Source organism: Rhinopithecus bieti, unplaced genomic scaffold, assembly GCF_001698545.2.
Source record: "Rhinopithecus bieti isolate Rb0 unplaced genomic scaffold, ASM169854v2 scaffold_31127, whole genome shotgun sequence".
Taxonomy (NCBI): domain Eukaryota; kingdom Metazoa; phylum Chordata; class Mammalia; order Primates; family Cercopithecidae; genus Rhinopithecus; species Rhinopithecus bieti.
The window spans coordinates 1,180,379-1,202,717 of NW_016813970.1; the positions used below are offsets into that span (position 1 = coordinate 1,180,379).

At 36.6% G+C, this 22,339-nt stretch overlaps 1 protein-coding gene across 2 annotated transcripts in view; it reads left to right on the plus strand.

The window, feature by feature from the left end:
- The first annotated feature begins 3,390 nt into the window (after positions 1 to 3,390).
- The window catches only part of SEM1 (SEM1 26S proteasome subunit), a 37,701-nt gene continuing 18,752 nt past the window's right edge, over positions 3,391 to 22,339 (plus strand). The window contains exons 1-2 of one of the 2 annotated variants that reach the window (XM_017849326.1): positions 3,391 to 3,595; positions 19,104 to 19,197. In XM_017849326.1, the coding sequence (XP_017704815.1) occupies positions 3,520 to 3,595; positions 19,104 to 19,197 (170 nt within the window). In that variant the 5' untranslated portion in view covers positions 3,391 to 3,519. The remainder of the gene's footprint in view (positions 3,596 to 19,103; positions 19,198 to 22,339) is intronic. The other variant, XM_017849327.1, reaches the window with a different exon arrangement.

Sequence of the window (22,339 nt, forward strand, 5' to 3'; positions counted from 1 at the left end):
ATGTTCTCCATGAGGGCTTCACTCCTGTAGCAAACTTTGGCCTGGACATCCAGGCATTTTCATACATCCTCTGAAATCTAGGTGGAGATTCCCAAACCTCAGTTCTTGACTTCTGTGCATCTGCAGGCCCAACACCATGTGGAAGCTGCCAAGGCTTGGGGCTTGCACCCTCTGAAGCCATGGCCTGAGCTGTACCTTGGTGATGCAGGGCACCAAGTTCTGAGGCTGCATACAGCAGGGGGTCTCTGGACTCACCCCATGAAATCATTTTTCCCTCCTAGGCCTCTGGGTCTGTGATGGGTGTGGCTGCCATGAAGGTCTCTGACATATCCTAGAGAGATTTGCCCATGTCTTGGCAATTAACATTTGGCTCCTTTTTACTTATGCAAATTTCTGCAGCCAGCTTGAATATCTCCCCAGAAAATGTTTTTTTCTTTTCTACTGCATCATCAGGTGGCAAATATTCCATACTTTTATGCTCTGTCACCTCTTGAATGCTTGGCTCAGAAATTTCTTCTGCCAGATAACCCTAAATCATCTCTCCCAAGTTCAAAGTACCACAGTTCTCTAAGGCAGGGGCAAAATATGACCAGTCTCTCTGCATAGCAAGAGTGACCTTTACTCCAGTTTCCAGCAAGTTCCTCATCTCCATCTGAGACCACCTCCACCTGGACTTTATTGTTCATTTCACTATCAGCATTTTGGTCAAAGCCATTCAATAAGTCTCTAGGAAGTTCCGAACTTTCACATCTTCCTGTCTTCTGAGCCCTCCAAGTCTCTAGGAAGTTCCAAACTTTCCCACATTTTTCTATCTTCTTCTGAGCCCTTCAAACTGTTCCAACCTCTGCCTGTTACCCAGTTCCAAAGTTGCTTCCACATTTTCAGGTATCTTTATGGCAGCGCCCTACTACCCTGTACCAACTGACTGTATTAGTTTGTTCTCACGCTGCTAATAAAGACATACCTGAGACTGGGTAATTTATAAAGGAAAGAGGTTTAATTGACTCACAGTTCCACATGGCCAGGGAGGCCTCACAATCACGGCTGAAGGTGAATGAGGGGCAAAGTCATGTTGTACATGGTGGCAGACAAGAGAGCTTGTATAGGGAAACTCTCCTTTATAAAACCATCAGATTTTGTGAGACTTACTCACCATCAGGAGTACAGCATGGGAAAGACTGGCCCCCAAGACTCAATTACCTCCCACTGAGTCCCTCCCACAACATGTGGGAATTATGGGAGCTACAATTCAAGATGAGATTTGGGTGAGGACAGAGGCAAACCATATCAATAGGGCTGTTGTGAGGAGGATTAAATAAGTAAATACACAAAATGGGTTTAGCCCAGTGCCTGATACAAAGTAAACATTAAATATATATTATTAGAGGGACTGACTTTCTCATAAAGTATTAAAAAGATATCAAGGAAACAAAACACACACTTAGAGACTTTTAGGGGTAACAAGGAGAATCTGAGATATTTTAAAATATATCCTTACTTAATAATAGCTAACATGTATTGATCACTTATTATGTGCCAGGCATTGAATTATGCACATTATATACATAATCTCCTTTAATCTTAACTGTAACTGCAAATAACCAAAATATATTACAGATAAATTAAGTAATTTGTCTAAACTCCCCTTTAGAAGGAATTGAGCCTGGATTTATAATACAAACTGGTCTGCAAATATGTATTCTTAATATCATTTTCTAAAATTATTCCATGTGCCATGACCATTGAAATGCGAAGTTGCTCATTGTGCCATGTGCCATGACATTTAAAATGAGAAGTTAATGTCTATGGCTGTACCACCCTGAACATTCCCCATCTCATCTGAAATAAGAAGTTATTTAAGTTTCAGGATTCTGGATTTCATGAACCAGTACAATGGAAGAACCGGTACAATGGAAGAAAGGGCAGGGGTGGTGGAACTTGAGGTAAGATTGTAGATTTTTAAATCAACAACCTCTCTTTAAATTGAATATAGTTTTAGGGGGAAAAAATCACCATATTGCTGTTGATTTTTTTCTTTTGCTAAGGATTGATACAAACTTCATCATATAGCAAATGAACTAAATAACAGGTCCGGGAACTAGAATTTGGGTTTTCTGACTCCTTGGCAAAATCTTTTTTTTACATTCTTTAAAAAATTATTTTAATTGACAAATAAAAATTGCATATATTTATGGAGCACATGTTTTAAAATACAAATACATTGTATAATGACTAAATCACACTAATTAAGAGATGCATTACCTGACATAATTTTTTTGGTAGTGAGATATCACTATTTTCAGTAATCTATATAAATCAAATAGTATAAGAGACACATTTAAAAAAAAATTACATCTAATTGTAGTTCTCGGCCAAGTTTGTTCTACATTTAATTACTCCATTTTCTGTATTCCCAAACACTCTGTTCATTTCTCACATAATATTAAGATGAAGATTGAAGTGGATTACTGCGTTTCATTGTGATTTATCCGTTTACATGTCTCTAAGTAGAATATGAGCTTCTTGAAGAAAGGGACCTTGTCCATACATGTTTGATGCACAGCGCATGGTAAGCGATATGACCTAACATTGTTAAATAAAGGAATGGGATTTATAGATATAATCTGGAACATGTATCAAAATTTACAATACCCAATTTGTGTATGTATATTCTATAATATTCATCCATATAGATCCATATATTATATATAGAGTTCCATGAAGTTCACTACTGTATTCAGAATGATATTCAAATGCTATTCAAACAATTCTAAATGATATATTTTGAGCACCATAAAATGTTACACAAATCCATATTTAAATAGTATTATTGTATAATAACCTGTAAACTAGAGTTACTACACACACACACACACCACACAAATTCTATTTAAAAAGCTATTTACCACAAAGTAATTCTAAGACCTTATTAACACTGCCTAATGGAAAAGTCTGGAGATTGGAGCCAGGCAAAAAAATCTGCATTTTGGTTGTCTAGCACTACCTGAGTAACTTCGGTTGCTTCTTTCTGAACGTGAATTTTCTGTGATGTGGAGACATTTAATACCATCCTTAGGGAACTGGCTTAAGGACTGGAGGTAATAATGTATGTGAAGGGCTGATGAATGCTTGTAGTCATACTGTAGTCTCTCTAGAGTTCCTTCCTCGGTTGCAAACTAAGTAAAGGGTTTTTTGCTTGTTTTACACATTATGAGCCTTTTATAGTCAGGAAAACTACACGGATCTCAAATTTGGCAATTCAGAGAGTCCGATTAACATGGTAGAGACAATATATATATATATATATATATAAAACTCGGAAAAGCGCTAAACCCGCAGGGAGCGCTGGGCCGACCTCCAGTATCCCAGCATTCCTCGCGCTGCTCCCGTAGTTCCTTCCCCGAGTCTCTATGGTAGCGTCAGCCTCGGAGGCGGCAGTGACGGTGGCGTTTCCTTGAGGAAGAGTGAGGGTTCCAACTTTCCTGCTGATCTGGGAGGTGTTGGGCGCGGAGGGTCGAGATGTCAGAGAAAAAGCAACCCGTAGACTTAGGTCTCTTAGAGGAAGACGACGAGTTTGAAGAGTTCCCGGCCGAAGGTAACCGCTGTGCCCCGGTTTCTGTGCCGCGCGGACGGTGACTCAGGCCTCCCTGTGGAGGTGGTTTGGTCGGTCGGGCCCAGCTGGGGGCACCGGCGGGAAGTTTGGACTCCCAGGGCCGGCACTCGAGGCGCTAACGCTCATCCATCAGTGGCGCCCCAGCTTCGGGTTTGGGGTGTCGCGCTGGGACTCACTGGCGAGGCCCAATGGCCTCAGCTTCCGTACTGGGTGGAGCCACCGTGAGTCTGGACCCAGAGCCCCGCGTCTGGGATGGTTGGTCCCTTTACTGTTCATCTGGGTTATTCACCACTTAAACTTTAGTTCAAGTCTACATAACTTCCTTTTTTCTTTTCTTTTCTTTTTGTTTTAGCAGTCTTTCTTTGCCTTTAAAGCTTTCCAGAATTGAATTGTCTGTAGTTACGCCAGTGCTGCTTAACTTTTAGGATGTTACAAATGAAGCCTGATTAAGTAGGATAGAAGGGTAAGATATTGGGTGCTTAATACACATTATTGCCTTACTCCTGCTCCTCACCATTTTTGTCATTTAACTGTGACCTAACTTAATGCTTTATAAGACCCTACAACTTGACGGTTGTGGTGGCTCACGCCTGTAATCCCAGCAGTTTGGGAGGCCGAGGTAGGAGGATGACATGAGGTCAGGAGTTCAAGACCAGCCTGGGCAACATAGCGAGACCCTGTCCCTCCAAAAATAAAATATGTATTTTAAAATATATATATTTTTTCAATTAAAATACACTTTTTTTTTTTAGTTTCAAAACTAAAGACCTTTAGTTTTTTCATTGTAGGTAATAGCAAATTGCTAACATTTATTGAGTGGCTGCTGTTTTCAGGAACTAGTCTAAGTGCTTTACTTGTAATAGCATGTTCCACTTTCATAAATATAGGAAGTAGGTGCTAGACCATTCTTTAGATAAACTGAAGCTCGGAGTGAAACTTCCTGATGTGCTAGGTGCTAGACCATTCTTTAGATAAACTGAAGCTCGGAGTGAAACTTTCCTGATGTCTCATAACTAGTTAGAAACAATAGAACTGGATTTGGAACACCTGTTCTGATTGACACCAAAGTTCTTAACTTTAGCTGTACTGCTTCTGTTTGTGAGATTGCTGTTGTCAGTTACGTTTTCAAAATCGGCTGCTTTATTGACTAATGGTTGATGAGTAGGACTTGTAATATTTACCTTATAAGAAAAGGAGATAACTTTCTGAAGGTGGTAGAAAGAGAATTGTGGTTAATGGGGTACACATCCTGTTGCATCAAGCAATTACTACTTCACTAAAATTGTCCCAAGTTGTATACTCTATCATGATCCTATTGTACATAAAACCACATAGCTGGAACATTTGTTCTATTTATAATGTACTGTTACTTTGTTTAGTGGAAGAGAACATTAGTGTACATGCTACAGAAACTCGTAAACTAACCCAAAGCACATTTCTTTTCAGTTCTGGAATTCATTATGTATTGTAGACATTCTTAGTTTTTTGTTTTGTTAATGGATTTATCTGTTCAGTCATGTTTTCTTTAGCTCACTTTCAAGTTGCTTCATAATCTGCCAACGTAGAGCTGTGTCGTAGAAAGCTGGCCTATTGAAGGTACGATCTTCTTACTCAAACTTCATACTTCAAATAATATTCTTCATTATCATATACAGGGTGAAATATTAGGCACTTTATTTACATTATATAATCTAATTATCACTATCACCCTGAGAATATGGAGGCTCAGAGACAAAAAGAAAAACAAACAAACAAACAAAACTTGCCATTATGTCCAAGCCAGAATCTGAAAGGTCTATCTCTCTGATCCAAACTTTATCCGCAGCATTTAGCAGAGTGCCTAATACATAGTAGGTGGTCAATAAATGCTTGTTGAATGAATAATGAATGAACCCGCATTTAAAATGAGTAGTTAGTTGATAATTGACTGCTTAAAAACGATCTAGAGATAACTATGTACCTGATGGTACACTTGATTTTTTTCAGCAACTTTCATCAGCTTTTGCGAGTGTAGTTTGTGCTTGTTCTAAGTTTATGCTGTGAGCAGCAATTTTTCAGTGTCAGTAGTTATATAGTAAAACAAAACAAAAAGGTAAAAGGAAAAGCAAAGAAAATATTCTAAGGACAAAGGACTCACAACAGACTGGTTTATTAACATTAAGTAATTGACCATTTATGGGCCTCCTTACATAATGTTTGTTGTCTTCAGATATAAATGTGTAGAATTAATTCATTCAGGAAACTTTCCATTTTAGAATGAGAAACATTTTTAATGTCTTTATTTTGTTCAAGTTTCTCTTCTCTGGTTTATGATTTGGAGAGGTTTTTCTTAAGTTAGTGAGAAAATCAGCCCACAAGGTGAAACCACTCAATATTTACTCATGAAAATTGTTCTGATGAATAACAAAACCTAAAGAAGAACAAACTTAGGAAAATATCACCAAATAATTATTTCTTTTCTGAGAATCTACATTTCTGACATGTTTTGGTCTAGTCAAGGTTTAGAGTCTCTTGCTATTCAAAATGTGATCCATGAAACAGCAGACTTGGCATTGCCTGGGAGCCTGTTACAATTGCAGCATCTCATCGTTCCTCAAACCTAGACCTACTTAATAAGTGTGGGCTTTACCAAGATTCCTAAGAGATATGTTTGCACATTAAAGTTTGAAAAGTATTACTTTGAAAAGTGACCTATTTTCAATATTTTGGTATCTGAGTTTTCACTTCAATTATTAATGCCCTAATTTACTTTCAAGTTCTTTCCGTACTTTGGAAAATTATTTTTCTTGTAAGTATGCTGTTGACAAATTCACTAACAGATACAAATTAAAATTGCTGTTGTTAAGGCAGCCTGTGAACATCTCTGCAGTGTATATAACAGATCGTACTTTCAAAGGCTTTGTTGAGTCTCAGTGCTCCGAGAGGTTGCCACATGAAAGTCATTACTCATAGTTCGACTAATAGATTTTCTTTTGGGAGTGGGTCTTCCTTTTGGAAGTGGCGTTACTACATCCATCTTGTATAAGAATTTGTTTGGTAGGATGTCCATTTAATCATTTTAAGGAAAGGGAATTTTTATTGTTTCTTCTTTCTCTCTCTATTTTTTGTTTTTTTGGTTGTTTGAGATGGAGTTTCACTCTCATTACCCAGGCTAGAGTGCAGTGGCGCGATCTTGGCTCCCTGCAACCTCCCCTCCCTGGTTCAAGCGATTCTCCTGCCTCAGCCTCCCAAGTAGCTGGGATTACAGGCGTGTGCCACCACACCCGGCTAATTTTGTATTGTTAGTAGAGATGGAGTTTCTCCATGTTGGTCAGGCCGGTCTTGAACTCCCGACCTCAGGTGATCTGCCCGCCTCTGCCTCCCAAAGTGCTGGGATTACAGGCATGAGCCACCATGTCCAGCATAGTTTCTTCTCAACAGCCCTTCAGTGTAAAGTGCAACACCTGGAAGGAGTCTCTGAAGGTACAAATGCTGCTTTTATTTTTTTCCCCCATTCTGTAGCCTGTGAATTGGTGTTACATTGCCAGTTCCTCACAATTTTTCTAATTGGTGGGTGTGTAATCTACTGGTCATTAAGCAGGAGCTGTTAAAAAAATCATGTTTAGGATCTTTGTAATATACAGCCTCCAACTTCTTGACTAAAACTGATTTAGAACCACCTTTATTAGGAAGACATTCAAGGTCCTGGGCGTGATTGATTTTGATATGATTTGGGGAGCTTTGAAATGGTTGGAATTTTAGGACCAGAGGGCGACTTAAAAGCCTAGAGAAGATTTGGTGGTAATAGAGTCAAAAACTGAAGTAGTCTATAATTTATTTAAAACTTTGACTACTTTTCATATCAAATTACTGAAAGAATTTTAAAATATTTTATTAGTTTCTCTGACAATTAGATGCGGATTCCAGTAAAAGAGGGAAGAGAACAAGTGCTCCTTTAGATTCTTTTATTCTCTTCCTGTGCCAGAATTGAAAGTTTTTTTGTTTTTTGTTTTGGAGAGAGAAGCTGTTTTAGAATATTTAGAATGAAATTGAGTTTGCTTGCAGCAGCAATAGCATTTACAAGAGTGATATTATACTAAGTATTCTGTACTTTTTCTGTATTAGGTGAAATTGCTATATAGTCTGAAGAAATCAGGAGCAGAATACTACCCACCTCTCTGCCCTCTGGCCCCTTCAGAAATTTCTGGATAATACAGTGTTATGATGGGAATCTGTCTGTTGAGGCAGACAATAGACTAGTAATCCCCTAATGCTGCCAGCATTCTGGAAAAAATGAGGCACTATCACCTGTGCCTGAAAAAGTATGACATCTTGCAGTGGTTCTTAACCAAGGGAGTGTTTTTGGATGTCACATTGACTTGACAGGTAAGAGTATAGGAAAACTGCCAGCATTTAGTGGGTAGAGGTCAAGGATTTTATATTCATGCCTGCATGAGGAAGAACTGCCCTGTGAAAAATGCTACTGAGAAATATTTATGTGAACATCGTATACCAACAGGACTAAACATTGAATAGGAGGATTCCTTAGAATCTTAAATGTGGAAGATAGATGTGACCAGTATTGATAGTGTCACACACCATGCTAGTAGTCAATTTACCTAGTGCCAAAAAGGGCTTTTGTTGTTTTTGCATTATTAAATGTAATATAGTGGACATGACCATCAAACATTTAAATTAGTTACATGGTGGTAGCAAGAAATGGAGAACTCGTTACTAAAAAATTTTTAAGAAAAAATACGTAATCTGTATAATGATTCACAGAGTACCTGTTGAATGTCCATTTTTGATCATTGTGTGCAAGAAGAAAGTTTTGAACCCCAGGATAGAATAAGCATGATGAATCTAGGATTAGGCCTAGATTCAAATCTACCGTTCATAAACTTTCAGCTTGTCACCTCATGCTAGTTACTTAACTTCCTCTTTAAAATATTTTCATAGTATATTATATAGGATAATTGTATAAGTAAATGCTTATGGTAAAATTTAAACTTATGAGTGTATAAATTAAAAGTAAAACAGTTTCCCTCTACCATTCTCCAAAAAGTTATTTATGCCTCAGTGATAGCCAATGTTAAATGTTCTTTTCTTTAGTATCCTTCCAGAATGTATTTATAAATTGTACTTGTGTGTATATGTCTTTTAAATACACACACAGAAGACATACTATATATACTATTTCCTCCTACTTGATTTTTATTATTTAATGTATCTCTAGTACATTTTTGCATCAATATAAAAATCTACCTTTTGCCCTCATTGTGTGCATCTTAGATAGTCTAACTAGTCCCTTCTTGATAGATATTAGGGTTTTTTTTTGGTTCTTTTATATATATGATGTGTGTGTGTGTGTGTGTGTGTGTGTGTGTGTGTGTGTGTGTGTATTTTTTTTTTTTTAAAGAGACATGGTCTTGCTCTGGTGCTCTGTCACCCAGGCTGGGGTGCAGTGGTGGTGTCACAGAGTATTACAGCCTTGAACTCCTAGGATTGAGTGATCCTCTGTCTCAGCCTCCCTAGTAGCTGGGAGTACAGGCATGTGCCACCTCACCTAATTTTTTTTTTTCCAAATTGTTTTTTAGAGATGTGGTCTCACTGTGTGCCCAGCCTGGTACTGAACTCATGGCCTCAGCAATCTTCCCAGCAGTCTTCCTAGGTGCTGGGATTACAGGTGAACCACCACACCTGGCCTTTGAAAAAAAAAGGAATATGCTGCAGTGAATAACCTTACACCTTTAGGGTTTTTGTTGCTTGGGTGTTGGTTTTTTTTTTTCTGTTACAGATAATGAATATGTTTACATCTTTTTGTGTGTGTGCTAATCTATAAGATAAACTCCTAGAGAGGAAATTGCCAAATTGAATTGGCAGACTCGTTTTATTTCTTTTATAATACAATTTTATTTCGAAATAATCTCAAACTTACAGAATAGTTGAAAGTACGGTACAAACATTTTTCTCTAAACCATTTGAGAATAAGTTGCCAACCTGATGACCATCACTCCTGAGTATTTTAATGTGTGTTTCCTACAAGGACATAGTCACAAGACAACTATCAAAATCAGGAAATTAACACACTGATGCATTACTATAGGTTGAGCATCCCAAATCTGAAATCCTCCAGAATCTCAAACTTTGTGAGTACCAAAATGAAATTTCAGTTTGGGGGATTTGGGATGCCCAATTGTAAATATATAATGCAAATATTTCAAAATGCAAAAAAATATAAAATTTGAAACACTTGTGGTCTGAAGCATTTTGAATAAGGGATACTCAGCCTGTATGATCTGATCCACAGATCCCTTTCAACTTTCTCCCATTGTCTAAATAATGTCTTACTGTAGAGTCATGGATTACATTATCTTGTCATGTCTCTCTAGTCTTCCTTAGTCTAGAACGTTTCCTCAATTTGTCTTTAACTTTCATGATTTTGACACTTTAGAAGACTATAGGCCAGATATTTGGTAGAATGTTCCTCAGCTGTGCCTATTTCCTCATGATAGAAGTTCTACATTATAGTCCTGGTGCTCTGTTCTTATGACATCTTTTTAGGTGGGACATTATTCTCATTTGTTCCATTACTGGGGATGTTCACTTCCATCACTCTATTAAGGTGGTGATAGAGTCCTTGTTAGGACTTTCCATTGTTAGGTTACTAATTTTTCCTTCTAATAGGCAGTTTTGGGGGAGGGACTTTGAAAGTTTGTAAATACAGTATTCCAGTGATCATCAAACTTGTAACTTGTTCCTTTTTAAAAAATATATAGCAGTGTGGACTAGTGGATTGTGACTCAGTAGGTTGTAATTTGTAACTATTATTTTGATTCTCAGATTGTCCCATATTTGAACATGCAGAACCCCTTCAAGCTGTCTTCTGTGTCCTTTTGCCATGTCTCCATTATTCTTTGTGCAATTCCTAGCATTCTAGCACAAAGTGTATTCCAAACTGATTTTATACCTGAAGTCAGCCATTTCTCCAATGTGGTTTCTTTTTAGTGGAGAATGGTATTTAGAAGGCAAGGTCTTCACTCTGCTTATGTTTATTGCGTTTGGGATATTCCTGCTTCCAGACCCTCTAAGTGGAAGGAGCTAGGGATGTACAGGAGTGTGTGTGTGTATATGTATAAAACCATGGGTTCACACAGATGTCTCCAGTTGCAGTTCAACACCACTGGATTCATTCTAGTTTTTTCCCTTTCTACATCTGTTATTCCCTTCAATAGTGAGAAACCTGGCTTCCATTATCTTCAATGTATTGTCTATTTGCTCATCCCCCTTCCTAACCAATCTTTGCTGCTCCCAGCAGATGCCCTTCTCGCCCCACTTGGGCTCCACATTTTATGCCAGGCCACCCTCCCCTCCTCTAGTGTGGGTGACTTCTTCGTTCTGGCCAGGCTCTGACACACCAACCACACCATGCTGCCCCTCTCCACGAATTCCCTCCTTGCTCTGCTTGGGCTTAGACACCTCATCTTAGACCTGGCGTGTCTTAAATTTTGACAGATACTCTCAAATTGCCTTTGAGAAGGGTTATGCCAATTTGTTTCCATCTACAGTTCACCTTTTCCCTCATAAGCTTGCTACACTAGATAGTAAACATTTTAGTCATTACTGACCTCATGAATGAAAAGTAATATTGTATCATTTTGATTTGGATTGATTTTTTTAAGTAAGATTAACCGTTATGTTTTTCTCTGAGCTGTTACCATCTTAATACTCACTTTCATTATCTGTAATATATGGCTAATAATATTTATTAGAGTCATGAAAGGATTACATTATTGTAATGGTTGGCCTGGGCTGCCATAACAAAATATCATAGACTGGGTGGCTTAAACATCAGAGATTTATTTTCTCACCCATTCTGGAGGCTGTGGAGTCCAAGATTAAAGTGTAGGTCGATATAGTTCTTGGTGAGGCCACTCTTCTTGCTTTGCACAAGGCTGCCTTTGTGCCGTGTTCTCTTGTGGTGGAGTGAAAGAGTGCATGCTCTCTGGTATCTCTTAAGGCATTAATCCCATCATGGGAGTCCCACCCTCAAGACCTCATTCAGTCCTGATTACCTCCCGAATACCGTCATATTGAGGATGAGGGCTTCAACATAATAATTTTTTGGGGGGGGATGGAGGGGCAAGGGTACAAAGATTTAGTCCAGAATAATGATGCATATGTAAACAGAGTCTGGCACAAAGTTGGTATTCAGTAAACATTAGTCTCCTTTCTTCTCTCCCCTCTAATGTACTTAGGAGTTTGGATTTTGGATGATGTTTAATATTTATTTAGAATTTGAGCTATGTCTGACATGTATTTAGTAATTTTGAATATATTCAAAATTAAGATTGTTAAATTTGTGAGTTATTTGGTGATTGACTTATTTTGCAGTACTAGAAACTTGTAAATTAAAAAAAATTACCATTAAATGTTTTTCCACAAGTACTTAAACAATAATGTGGTTATTCATAGAAAGACACATTAAATAGTAACGTACATTATTTAGGGGTACACACAGATTGGAATGAAAAACCCCCAAATCAAGATGCTGGTGCTTGGGAAGGGATAGTGAGAGGTGTGAACCAGGAAATTAAACACTGAAAACTCTTTGAAAACTGTTTGGTTAGCTATTTCATTGGTTCTATGGAATGAGCAAGCAGTAAGCAATTGTGGTTTAAGTAGTGTTTAATGTTACTACTTGGTTGTTAAACATTACTCATTGAAAGATGTGATGAACTGTGAAAACATTGAGAAGAAGATAAAAGTTTCAAAAACTGTGTACAGTTGATCCTTTAACAACATGGTTTGAAGTGTGAGGGTCCATTTATACAAAGATTTTTTTCAACTAAATGGGAAAAGGAAATAAGATATTTGCGGGAAATGAAACCCACATGTACAGAGGGCTGACTACCACTTGGCTGACCATGTTACCTGAGTATGCATAGATTTGAGTATACTTGGGCTGCCCTGGAACAAGTACCCCGAGTATACCGAGGGACAACTGTACTCTTTTTCATAAGTATTTAAAATTTACCAAATATCCTTAATCCTTTGTCTGGTTGTGTACTCTGTTGTACATGTAGTGTTTGGTGGAAATTGTTTTCTTTATATTCTAGGACATATTTCTCTACTCACCTCCCTCTTCCCACAAGTTGCCTTTCCATAATTACCATGTAATAAAGGATTTATTCATTTGACATGTATTTGTTGAGTGTTTCCTATAAATCTGGTAGTGAAAAGTACGGAGAGAATGATATTAGCTGCCATTTATCAGTACTGAGTGCTTTACATACACAGTGTCATTGAGTCTTCATAGCTCTTTGAGGTATAAGTTTTATACCTAGGGATCAGCAAAATTTAATTTACCCAAGGTCACAGTTAATTAGAGGCTGTCCTGAGGCAAATTTGACTTCTATAGATATTTGTCTTTGAACTTAGTAAGTAGTAGTTGTCAAGAGAGAGAAGGAGCAGTGGTTTTAACACCAAGCTAGAGTGCTTTAGTATTTTGGAGGGGCTTATCCTGGGGTGGGACTCCAAGCCCTTTTCTCCCGACCCCCAATTAAACCAGAGCAACACTGCCTTTGTTTCTCTTACCTGTTGGGCTTCTGGGTAAGATGTAATTTGGTTTCTTTCAACTGGTAGTAAAGTGCAGTAGTAGTTCAAAAGAAACAGATTACTTCCAGTTACGTATGGTGTGAGGTAGCAGCCTTTGAATGGGGCTTTCAAATAGGAAAGGGTTTTTTTTGTTTGTTTCTGTTTTTGTTTTACTCTTGTTGCCCAGGCTGGAGTGCAATGGCGCGATCTCGGCTCACCGCATCCTCTGCCTCCCAGGTTCAAGCGATTCTCCTGCCTCAGCCTGAGTAGCTGGGATTACAGGCATGTGTCACCATGCGTGGCTAATTTTGTATTTTTAGTAGAGATGGGTTTCACCGTGTTGCCCAGGCTGATCTTGAACTACTGACCTCAGGTGATCTGCCCGCCTCGGCCTCCCAAAGTGCTGGGATTACAGGCCTGAGCCACTGCAGCTGACCAGGGGTTTTCAAAAGAAGGGAAAGGGTGTAGGTGCTTTGAAGTAAAAAATAAATGTGTGTGTATATTGTATTTGCTTGTGAAATAGTAGTTGCAAATGCAGGTAGTTTGTGGCCTAAGCATGGAAAGCTTTAAGCCTCTGACCAGTTTGGACTTAAAATCCTTAGCTAGATGAGAAGTGGTTTTTAAAATGTTTCATTTGTTTGTTTTGCTTATGACAGTGATACGTGTAAGTTTCCTGTAGACAATATGCTGAAACATTAACCCAGCAGAATTAATTTGAAAAGATAGAAAGACTAGAGTCAGGGAGGTTAATTAGCAAATTGTTGAAATAACTCAGGTGAGGACTAAGGGCGAGATAAATTATTCTTAGAAATGAAGTGAAGAGAATGATGCCACAATAGTAAGGGAGGTAGAAGTGATGAAGCATTAGCAACTCGTTTGATATGGGGTGTTGAGAATAAGAAGAAATCTGGGGTTGTAATTTTGCCCGTGCGTGTCTAAGAATATGTATGGTAGAGTTGAGATTGGATACCCTTGACTCAGTAATGTCAAGGGTAGATCAGAATGAGGGTACTGAGATGAGGTGAATCTAGGGCATGAGGGCTTGGAAAAGATGAGAGTAATGGCTTTTGTGAATTTTATGGAATTAAAAATAAAACCACAAATCTACCAGGTTCAAGAAGCCAAAGAAAAAACAAATAAATTTTTAAAAATTTACGCTGGAGAGGATGTGGAGAAATAGGAACGCTTTTACACTGTTGGTGGGAGTGTAAATTAGTTCAACCATTGTGGAAGACAGTGTGGTGATTCCTCAAGGGTCTAGAACTAGAAATAACCATTTGACCCAGCAATCCCATTACTGGGTTATACCCAAAGGATTATAAATCATTCTACTATAAAGACGCATACACATGTGTGTTTATTGAAGCACTATTCACAATAACAAAGACTTGGAACCAACCCAAATGGCCATCAATGATAGACTGGTTAAAGAAAATGTGGCATGTATACACTGTGGAATACTATGTAGCCATAAAAAAGGATGAGTTCAGGTCCTTTGCAGGGACATGGATGAAGCTGGAAACTGTCATTCTCAGCAAACTAACACAGGAACAGAAAACCAAACACCACATGTTCTCACTCATAAGTGGAAGTTGAACAATGAGAACACATGGACACAGGGAGGGGAACATCACACACTTGGGCCTGTCAGGGGATGGGGGTCAAGGGGAGGGATGGCATTAGTAGAAATAACCATTTGACCCAGCAATCCCATTACTGGGTTATACCCAAAGGATTATAAATCATTCTACTATAAAGACGCATACACATGTGTGTTTATTGAAGCACTATTCACAATAACAAAGACTTGGAACCAACCCAAATGGCCATCAATGATAGACTGGTTAAAGAAAATGTGGCATGTATACACTGTGGAATACTATGTAGCCATAAAAAAGGATGAGTTCATGTCCTTTGCAGGGACATGGATGAAGCTGGAAACTGTCATTCTCAGCAAACTAACACAGGAACAGAAAACCAAACACCACATGTTCTCACTCATAAGTGGAAGTTGAACAATGAGAACACATGGACACAGGGAGGGGAACATCACACACTTGGGCCTGTCAGGGGATGGGGGTCAAGGGGAGGGATGGCATTAGGAGAAGTACCTAATCCATGTGGGACTTAAAACCTAGATGATGGGTTGATAGGTGCAGCAAACCACTGTGGCACATGTATACCTATGTAACAAACCTGCACGTTCTGCACATATATCCCAGAACTTAAAGTATAAAAAAAAAAATCATAAATCAACAAAGAGAACCAACAAAGTGGAACCATTTTGTCAGACTTACATCTTTTTTAATTCTTGATGAAAATAATTGGGTTTGGATTTCCTTTTTAAAAAATGTAAGAATAGTTATGAATGATTATGAAGTTATTTTGATCCTTTGTTTCAGACTCTTTGCCACAAATAACTGAAAGCTCACCAACAGCCTGGTGATAAAAACATTGTTTATGACTTGCTTTTTGTTTGAAGTTCTTCACTAACATTTTTGGTCCTTGTTAGAGAAAATATAGTAGTAAAGTGGTACAGTGCTAGGTATTGATTTCTCAGTCACTGACTAGACATTAGATCTGCGGGGTATACGAGTGTTTGCATTATGATAACCTACAGAAGTGAAATTTTGAAAAAAAATAATTTGTTTCATACTCCCTCAGCAGCAGCACTTGTAAATTTATCTCAGAATCACTAGATATGGTGTGGCTTCATTATCATACTCATGAGGATAATGATGCTGTTTGTAAGTATTGCTGTTCTTTTACACACACCTATGATGGTGAACGTTCAATTTAGTATTTTTCTTTTCATGTAATGTTCTGTATATACTTGCATGTTTTGTATTTGAAGAATCTTGGTTGGAGATTAGGTTGTTTGTATTCAGAATACCTTTATTGTTATGGAATAAGAATTTGATGCTCTTGAAATTGGTGTAGAATAGAACATTTGCAACCCTATTTAGTATGAGTGGAATTTCCTTTTACTTTTCTCAAAATGCTGTATTTCATGCCTTTCAGAAATTTTGAAATGTATGTTGCAGAGTAGGGGAAAGTAAGTATTAAAAGAATTTTCTAAGTTGAGAGAAAATTTTTTTTGTACTTAAATGTCAAGGTGATACTTAGGTGAAGTGTGTGTGAGATCTTAGATAGCTCAGATTTTTTAAATTTAAAGCTAGTCACAGATGTAATTCTCAACTAGCCAAAGTGAAGAAAGCCCAATTTGGGACAACGTCTAAAATAAGAATTGCTAGAAACTTACGTATTAGGCATCTGTTACTGGTTATTTCCAATTCTGACTTTTTAAAATGTAGATTTTTTTTTTTTTTAACCAATACACATCTGGAGGCATACACATTGAAGTAAATACAGCTGTGGTTATTTACATAATTAATCACAATTCTGGCAATGCATTTAGTGTTTAAGGTAAAGTGTATGCTTTATAAGGCCATCTGCATATTGAAGGATGGCATTAGACATGAGGTAGCATATCAGGTATCATGGGTATGTCATTGTGTGGTTATATTTTGTCCTTTTAAAAATTATTTCTGGAGTTAACCCTTTAAAACTGAGTGATTACAATTGCTTGATTGTCAGTGTAGTGTTAGAGTTGAAAATTAAAGCACAATTCAGAGATCCAAGAAAATGTCAGCTAAACCCAGAGATTACAATAATTACAGCTTTTTCATGTTATACATTGAGTAGAGTTTGTATGTATTGTAACTTACATATATTGTAACATATATGTATACTGTAGAGAATTTGTAAGTGTTGGAAATACTATTTTGGGGCATCGTACCTTCTATCACGTAAGCTTTTTGTGTAATATAGTTAAGTACATAATCCAGGTTAATAAACTCTTTAAAATATCTATCTAAAATAGATTATAGATTCTGGTTTGGCAGTGTTAGCACTGTTTTTCTTAATAGTGCTTATATTAATTTTAACTGCTTAATAAGTTGTAATAGAAAAGAGGCTATTTCTCAGATTCCTCATCTATGATAATTGTACATAGACATCAGTGCTTCTTACTGCTTAGGATAACGGTATTAAGGCTACAGAGTTTATTAGATTTATCAGATAATTAACGAAGAATTTGGCCAGCTCTTTCATCCTTGTTCACTCAGTAGTGTCATAACTATGAAGTACTGTATAGTAATATCAAAGAAATATAGAGCTATTGTTATGAATCTTTTTTATATGTTCTACCTAAAATGTTGCTCACAGTATTCTTTTTCCCCCTCTTCATGAGCCAGTTCCTTTTTCCTGGGACTTTATCTCTACTTTTTCCTTTCCTTTCCCTGCCATTAAAATAGCATGAGATGGTTATTAGAGGAGGGAGAGATGCTTTATGTTTGTTGTAAATGATCATCAGAGTTTAACTTTATAAACTAAAAAAATTGGCTGGGCGCGGTGGCTCACGCCTGTAATCCCAGCACTTTGGGAGGCCGAGGCGGGCAGATCACGAGGTCAGGAGAACGAGACCATCCTGGCTAACGTGGTGAAACCCCATCTCTACTAAAAATATAAAAAAATTAGCCAGGTGTGGTGGCGGACACCTGTAGTCCCAGCTACTCGGGAGGCTGAGGCAGGAGAATGGCATGAACCCAGGAGGTGGTGCTTGCAGTGAACCAAGATCGGGCCACTGCACTCCAGCCTGGGCGATAGTGCGAGACTCTGTCTGCAAAAAAAAAAAAAATTGAACCATTCTTAAATATTTTTTCCCCTTTATAAGTCAAAAGAAGTACAGTCAACTTGAAGACATCACTTAATAGCTGTTGAAATTAACATTTTGAATCAAATCATAATTAGATGAAAAAAATTTGTTTCTTAAAAGATAGTTGCTTTAAAAGATAAGACTCTACAGTATTTTTCAAAGACTTACAAGGTTAGCAGAAAAGTGTCAAATATTATTTTATATTTCTGGCTTGAATCTTTTGACACATGATTATTTCCTTTTTAGGGACCAGTGCAGATGGAAGCAACCTACTTAACAGTTTAGGAAGCTGGTTAGTTGGAAGTGGTTCAAGCTGAGTAGAAAAATCTGCTTGTTGTCTTAGAACCTTGAAACAGTGCTGTTGTGATTTTGAGTTATGTCACCTCCTTTACTTAAGAATGTAGTATCTAGTCTTTATTTAAATTTTTTTTTGTAACATAAAACTCCATTGGATATCTTTTATAAAGACTCCTTAAAATAACTATAAAATAGATAATTTCTATTTCCAGGCTCAACCCACATAGCATATTTAGAGCTTGAGATTTGAGGTTAGAGAATAGTGGTAATACATATATAGGTTCTCACCATTCTAAACAAAAGCTGAAATCTCAGTCTCAACCTCCTCTCTACCACTACCAAAGGGAGGAAGAAAATCTAGAAAACTAAAAACTACAATATTCTTCTTTATGCATATTTATGTTTATTCTTCCTTTAAAAATATAAATTTGTATCAGTTATATTAGGCAGATACTAGTGGTGGCTTACAGTTTGGTCTACTTTTAAATATTTGTATATAAGTTATCCTTGTGTTTTGCAGTTTTGAATTTCACTCTGGTATCTTCCTGCCACTCAACTTGCTTTAGGGTTGTTTTGTGTTATGTTTTGAAAGATTGTGAAGTAGACCTTCTAAAAATGAGTACAAAGAAAAATCAGTAAAGTAAATATCCTCCTGAAATTGTAAGTTTTCATGGCAGGTAGGATTTTTTTGTATTAACTTCTATTTCAGATTATCTGCAAACTGAATAATTGAGAGGACTAGACAGCATAAACTCAGATTTAAGGAAGACACCATTTTCCATAGATACAGTTTTAGCTGTTTTTGAATTGTGAGTGTTCAGTAGCAAACTTTTCAAAGTTTTTGTAGTTGTGGAAATAATGTATGAGAAATATTTAGACAGCATCTGTTTCTATTTTTAGACTGGGCTGGCTTAGATGAAGATGAAGATGCACATGTCTGGGAGGATAATTGGGATGATGACAATGTAGAGGATGATTTCTCTAATCAGTTACGGTAAGTTTTAAGCCAGATTTTTATTGTAGTTCAGTATTAATTATAAGCATGGAATATGTAATTTACATAGATAATTAACCTCTTAAAAGCTACTTAATCTTTGAAATAGGTTTTTGAACTGTGTAAAGTAAGACATATTGTCTTCATCTCCTGTGATTCCAAACATGAACACTTTGAGTAATTGCCTACGAATTTTATTCTTTCTGGTCTTTTTATAAAGGTGTAAAATAGAAGCATATTTGCCATTTCTTATCCTTGGGAATTTAATTCTGTCAATGTTAATTTTCTACCAATATCAAATAACTCAGCAGAAATTAGAATCATAGAGTGCTGGGACCTAATAGACTGGTGATTCTCAAACTGGAATGGAGCTTGGGGTTGTGAGAATGTACTGTGTCATATTCATGTATAAATCTACTTGACTTCGTTTATTTATTGAGGTAAAATTCATATAACATAAAATTAAGCATTTAAAAGTGTACAGTTCAGTGGCTTCTAGTACATCCTCAATATTGTGCAACCATCATCTCTATTTAGTTCCAGTATTTTCAGCATCCCAAAAGGAAACAGTACTTACTAAGCAATCATTCCACACTCTTTCTTCCCTTAATCCCTGGCTGCTGCTGATCTGCTTTCTATCTGTAAGGATTGGCCTATTCTGGATGCTTCATATAAATGAAATCATATAATATTGTGACCTTGCGTGGGTATCTTTTTTCACTTTGCATAATGTTTTCAAGGTTCATTCGTGTTGTACTATGCATCAGTACTTCATTCCTTTTTATGACTGAATAATATTCCATGTACATGTTCCATATTGTATATTGTATTCCAATATATACTACTGTATGGATTTGCCACGTTATATATGTATTCATCAGTTGATGGACATTCAGACTGTTTCCACCTTTTAGCTATTGTGAATATGCTGCTATGAACATACATGTACATATATTTGAGTACCTGTTTTCAGTTCTTTTGAAAAAAAATTATATATATATAAACAGAAGTGGAATTGTTGGGTCATTTGTTAGTTCTATATTTAACTTTTTGAGGAACTGCCAAACTGTTTTCTACAGCAGTTGAACAATTTATGTCCTTACTAGCATTCGTACTAGCAGGGTGCGAAGGTTTCAGTCTCTCCACATCCTTGCCAAAACTTATTTTTCTTTTTTTGTTTTAAATTATAGCCATATTTTAATCTATTTTTTCTTTTGTTATTTGTGCTTTTGGTGTCATGTTTAATAATTCATTGGCAAATTCAAGGTAGTGAAGATTTATCTCTGTTTTCTTCTAAGAGTTTTAATAGTTTTTGCTCTTACATGGCAGTCTTTGCTTTGGGTTAATTTTTGTATATGTTATGAAATAGGGCTTCAGCTCATTTTTCTGCATATAGATGTCTAGTCCTTCCAGCACCATTTGTCGAAGAGACTTTTTTCCCTCCTAATTTTATTTTGATTCAGCCTGTATTTATCTGTCTTGGCTATAAGAATAAATAGACTGTCATATACTTTGCTCAAGTAAAGATATAGAAGATGTATGTATTCCAGTCTTCTCATTTACTAGTCTAATAAGCTTGTACAAACACAAAGTGAAATAGTTTATAATACATTTTTAAACTTTGATTTCTAATAGTGATGCAGTAGCACCAGCTCCTACACTGCATTGTTTTTATTGGCTCTATATTTTAAAGACATTAAGAATTTTGCTGGAGACTGATAATAATTTTACCCGTTTACTTTATTCTCCTTTTTAGAAATAGTACAATTTACCTTTCACTGTTATACTGATACTTCTACAATTTTTCATTTCCGTTTCTCAAATATTGCTGACTGGTTTTTGACATCTTTTGGTTCTTCCAGTACCCTGAGATGTAATTATCCAGAGCCTTGAGATTTTAAACTGCTTTAATGCAGTTATCTTACCTGTCTTAATAAGTTTTCAATTTTGTCTTAATAATGTTGTTTTTCCTTTTATAGTTTTGTGGACAAGATAAAAATGATAGCTGTTGAACAATAATCCTGCCTTTTAAAAAAAATCTGTTAATGTTACATCATCTGTTCCAGGCATTGGACCTGCTCTGTTTCATTCTTTATGATCAATATATGGCTCTTAAAAGCCCCTTCTCTTCTTTTTACAGATTTCAGTTTATTTTGAGGATCAGATTAATTCTATGTGTACAAGCTCATGCACTTTCTTTTTACATTTGTCTTTATTTCCTTCAAAAAATGAGCCATGTTAGAGAACACCCTACTAGCTTTTGAAAAATATGCATTCCCTTTTGTTCCTCCTTAGCATCGTTATGCTGTTAGACTATTTTCAGGTCTTCCAAATGCTATTGATCCCTATTCTGTGTTCTTAATCACATGTCAGAGTTTTTTTCCTGGTATGTTTTGACATTTTAAGTTGAGGCTAAATAAGTTTTCTTCCTTTGACATTCAAAATAGTCAAATTCCTTTGAAGTTTTGTTTCTTTTGTGTCTTTCATTAGTACTTTCCTCTTAAAACTAATTGATACATTATTGGATACTGTAATTTTTACCAAGAAACTTTCGGTAGTAAATGTATTGATAATTAGATTTCACATCATTACATGTTGCCTTTTTCTTGGTTTTGAAATAGAACATTATATTTTGTGGCTTACTGTTTTATAATACACCCCCACAGTGCTGTTATGTACTCTGTTGTGTTTCTGCTTTTAGGTTTGTGGATTTCTGTAGGTATATCAATCTATTTTTATTGTTTTTGGTGGTGGTTTTTTGCCTGAAGTATATAAATCTTGATGTCTCCATTAGTGAATAAGATTTTTCCTTTTATTTCCCCATTTGAGTCATGAGTTTTTTCCTCACTAAGATTGTTGCTCCATTGCCAGTGGTGTCAAATAGAACTTACTTTAGTGATGGAAATGTTCGAGAAGCTGCTGTATACAAGCAGTCCAGTTACATTTGGCTATTGAGCACATGAAATATGGCTAGTGCAGCTAAGGGACTGAATTTTTTGTTTTATTTAATTAAAATAGCCACGTATGCCATATTGAATAACACAGCCTCCGACAATCCTTGCTTTAAAAAATTTATCTTGATTAAAAAACTCACACAAAGTTATTCTTCCTAATCTTTTCTGTAAAGTACATGGAAACCCCT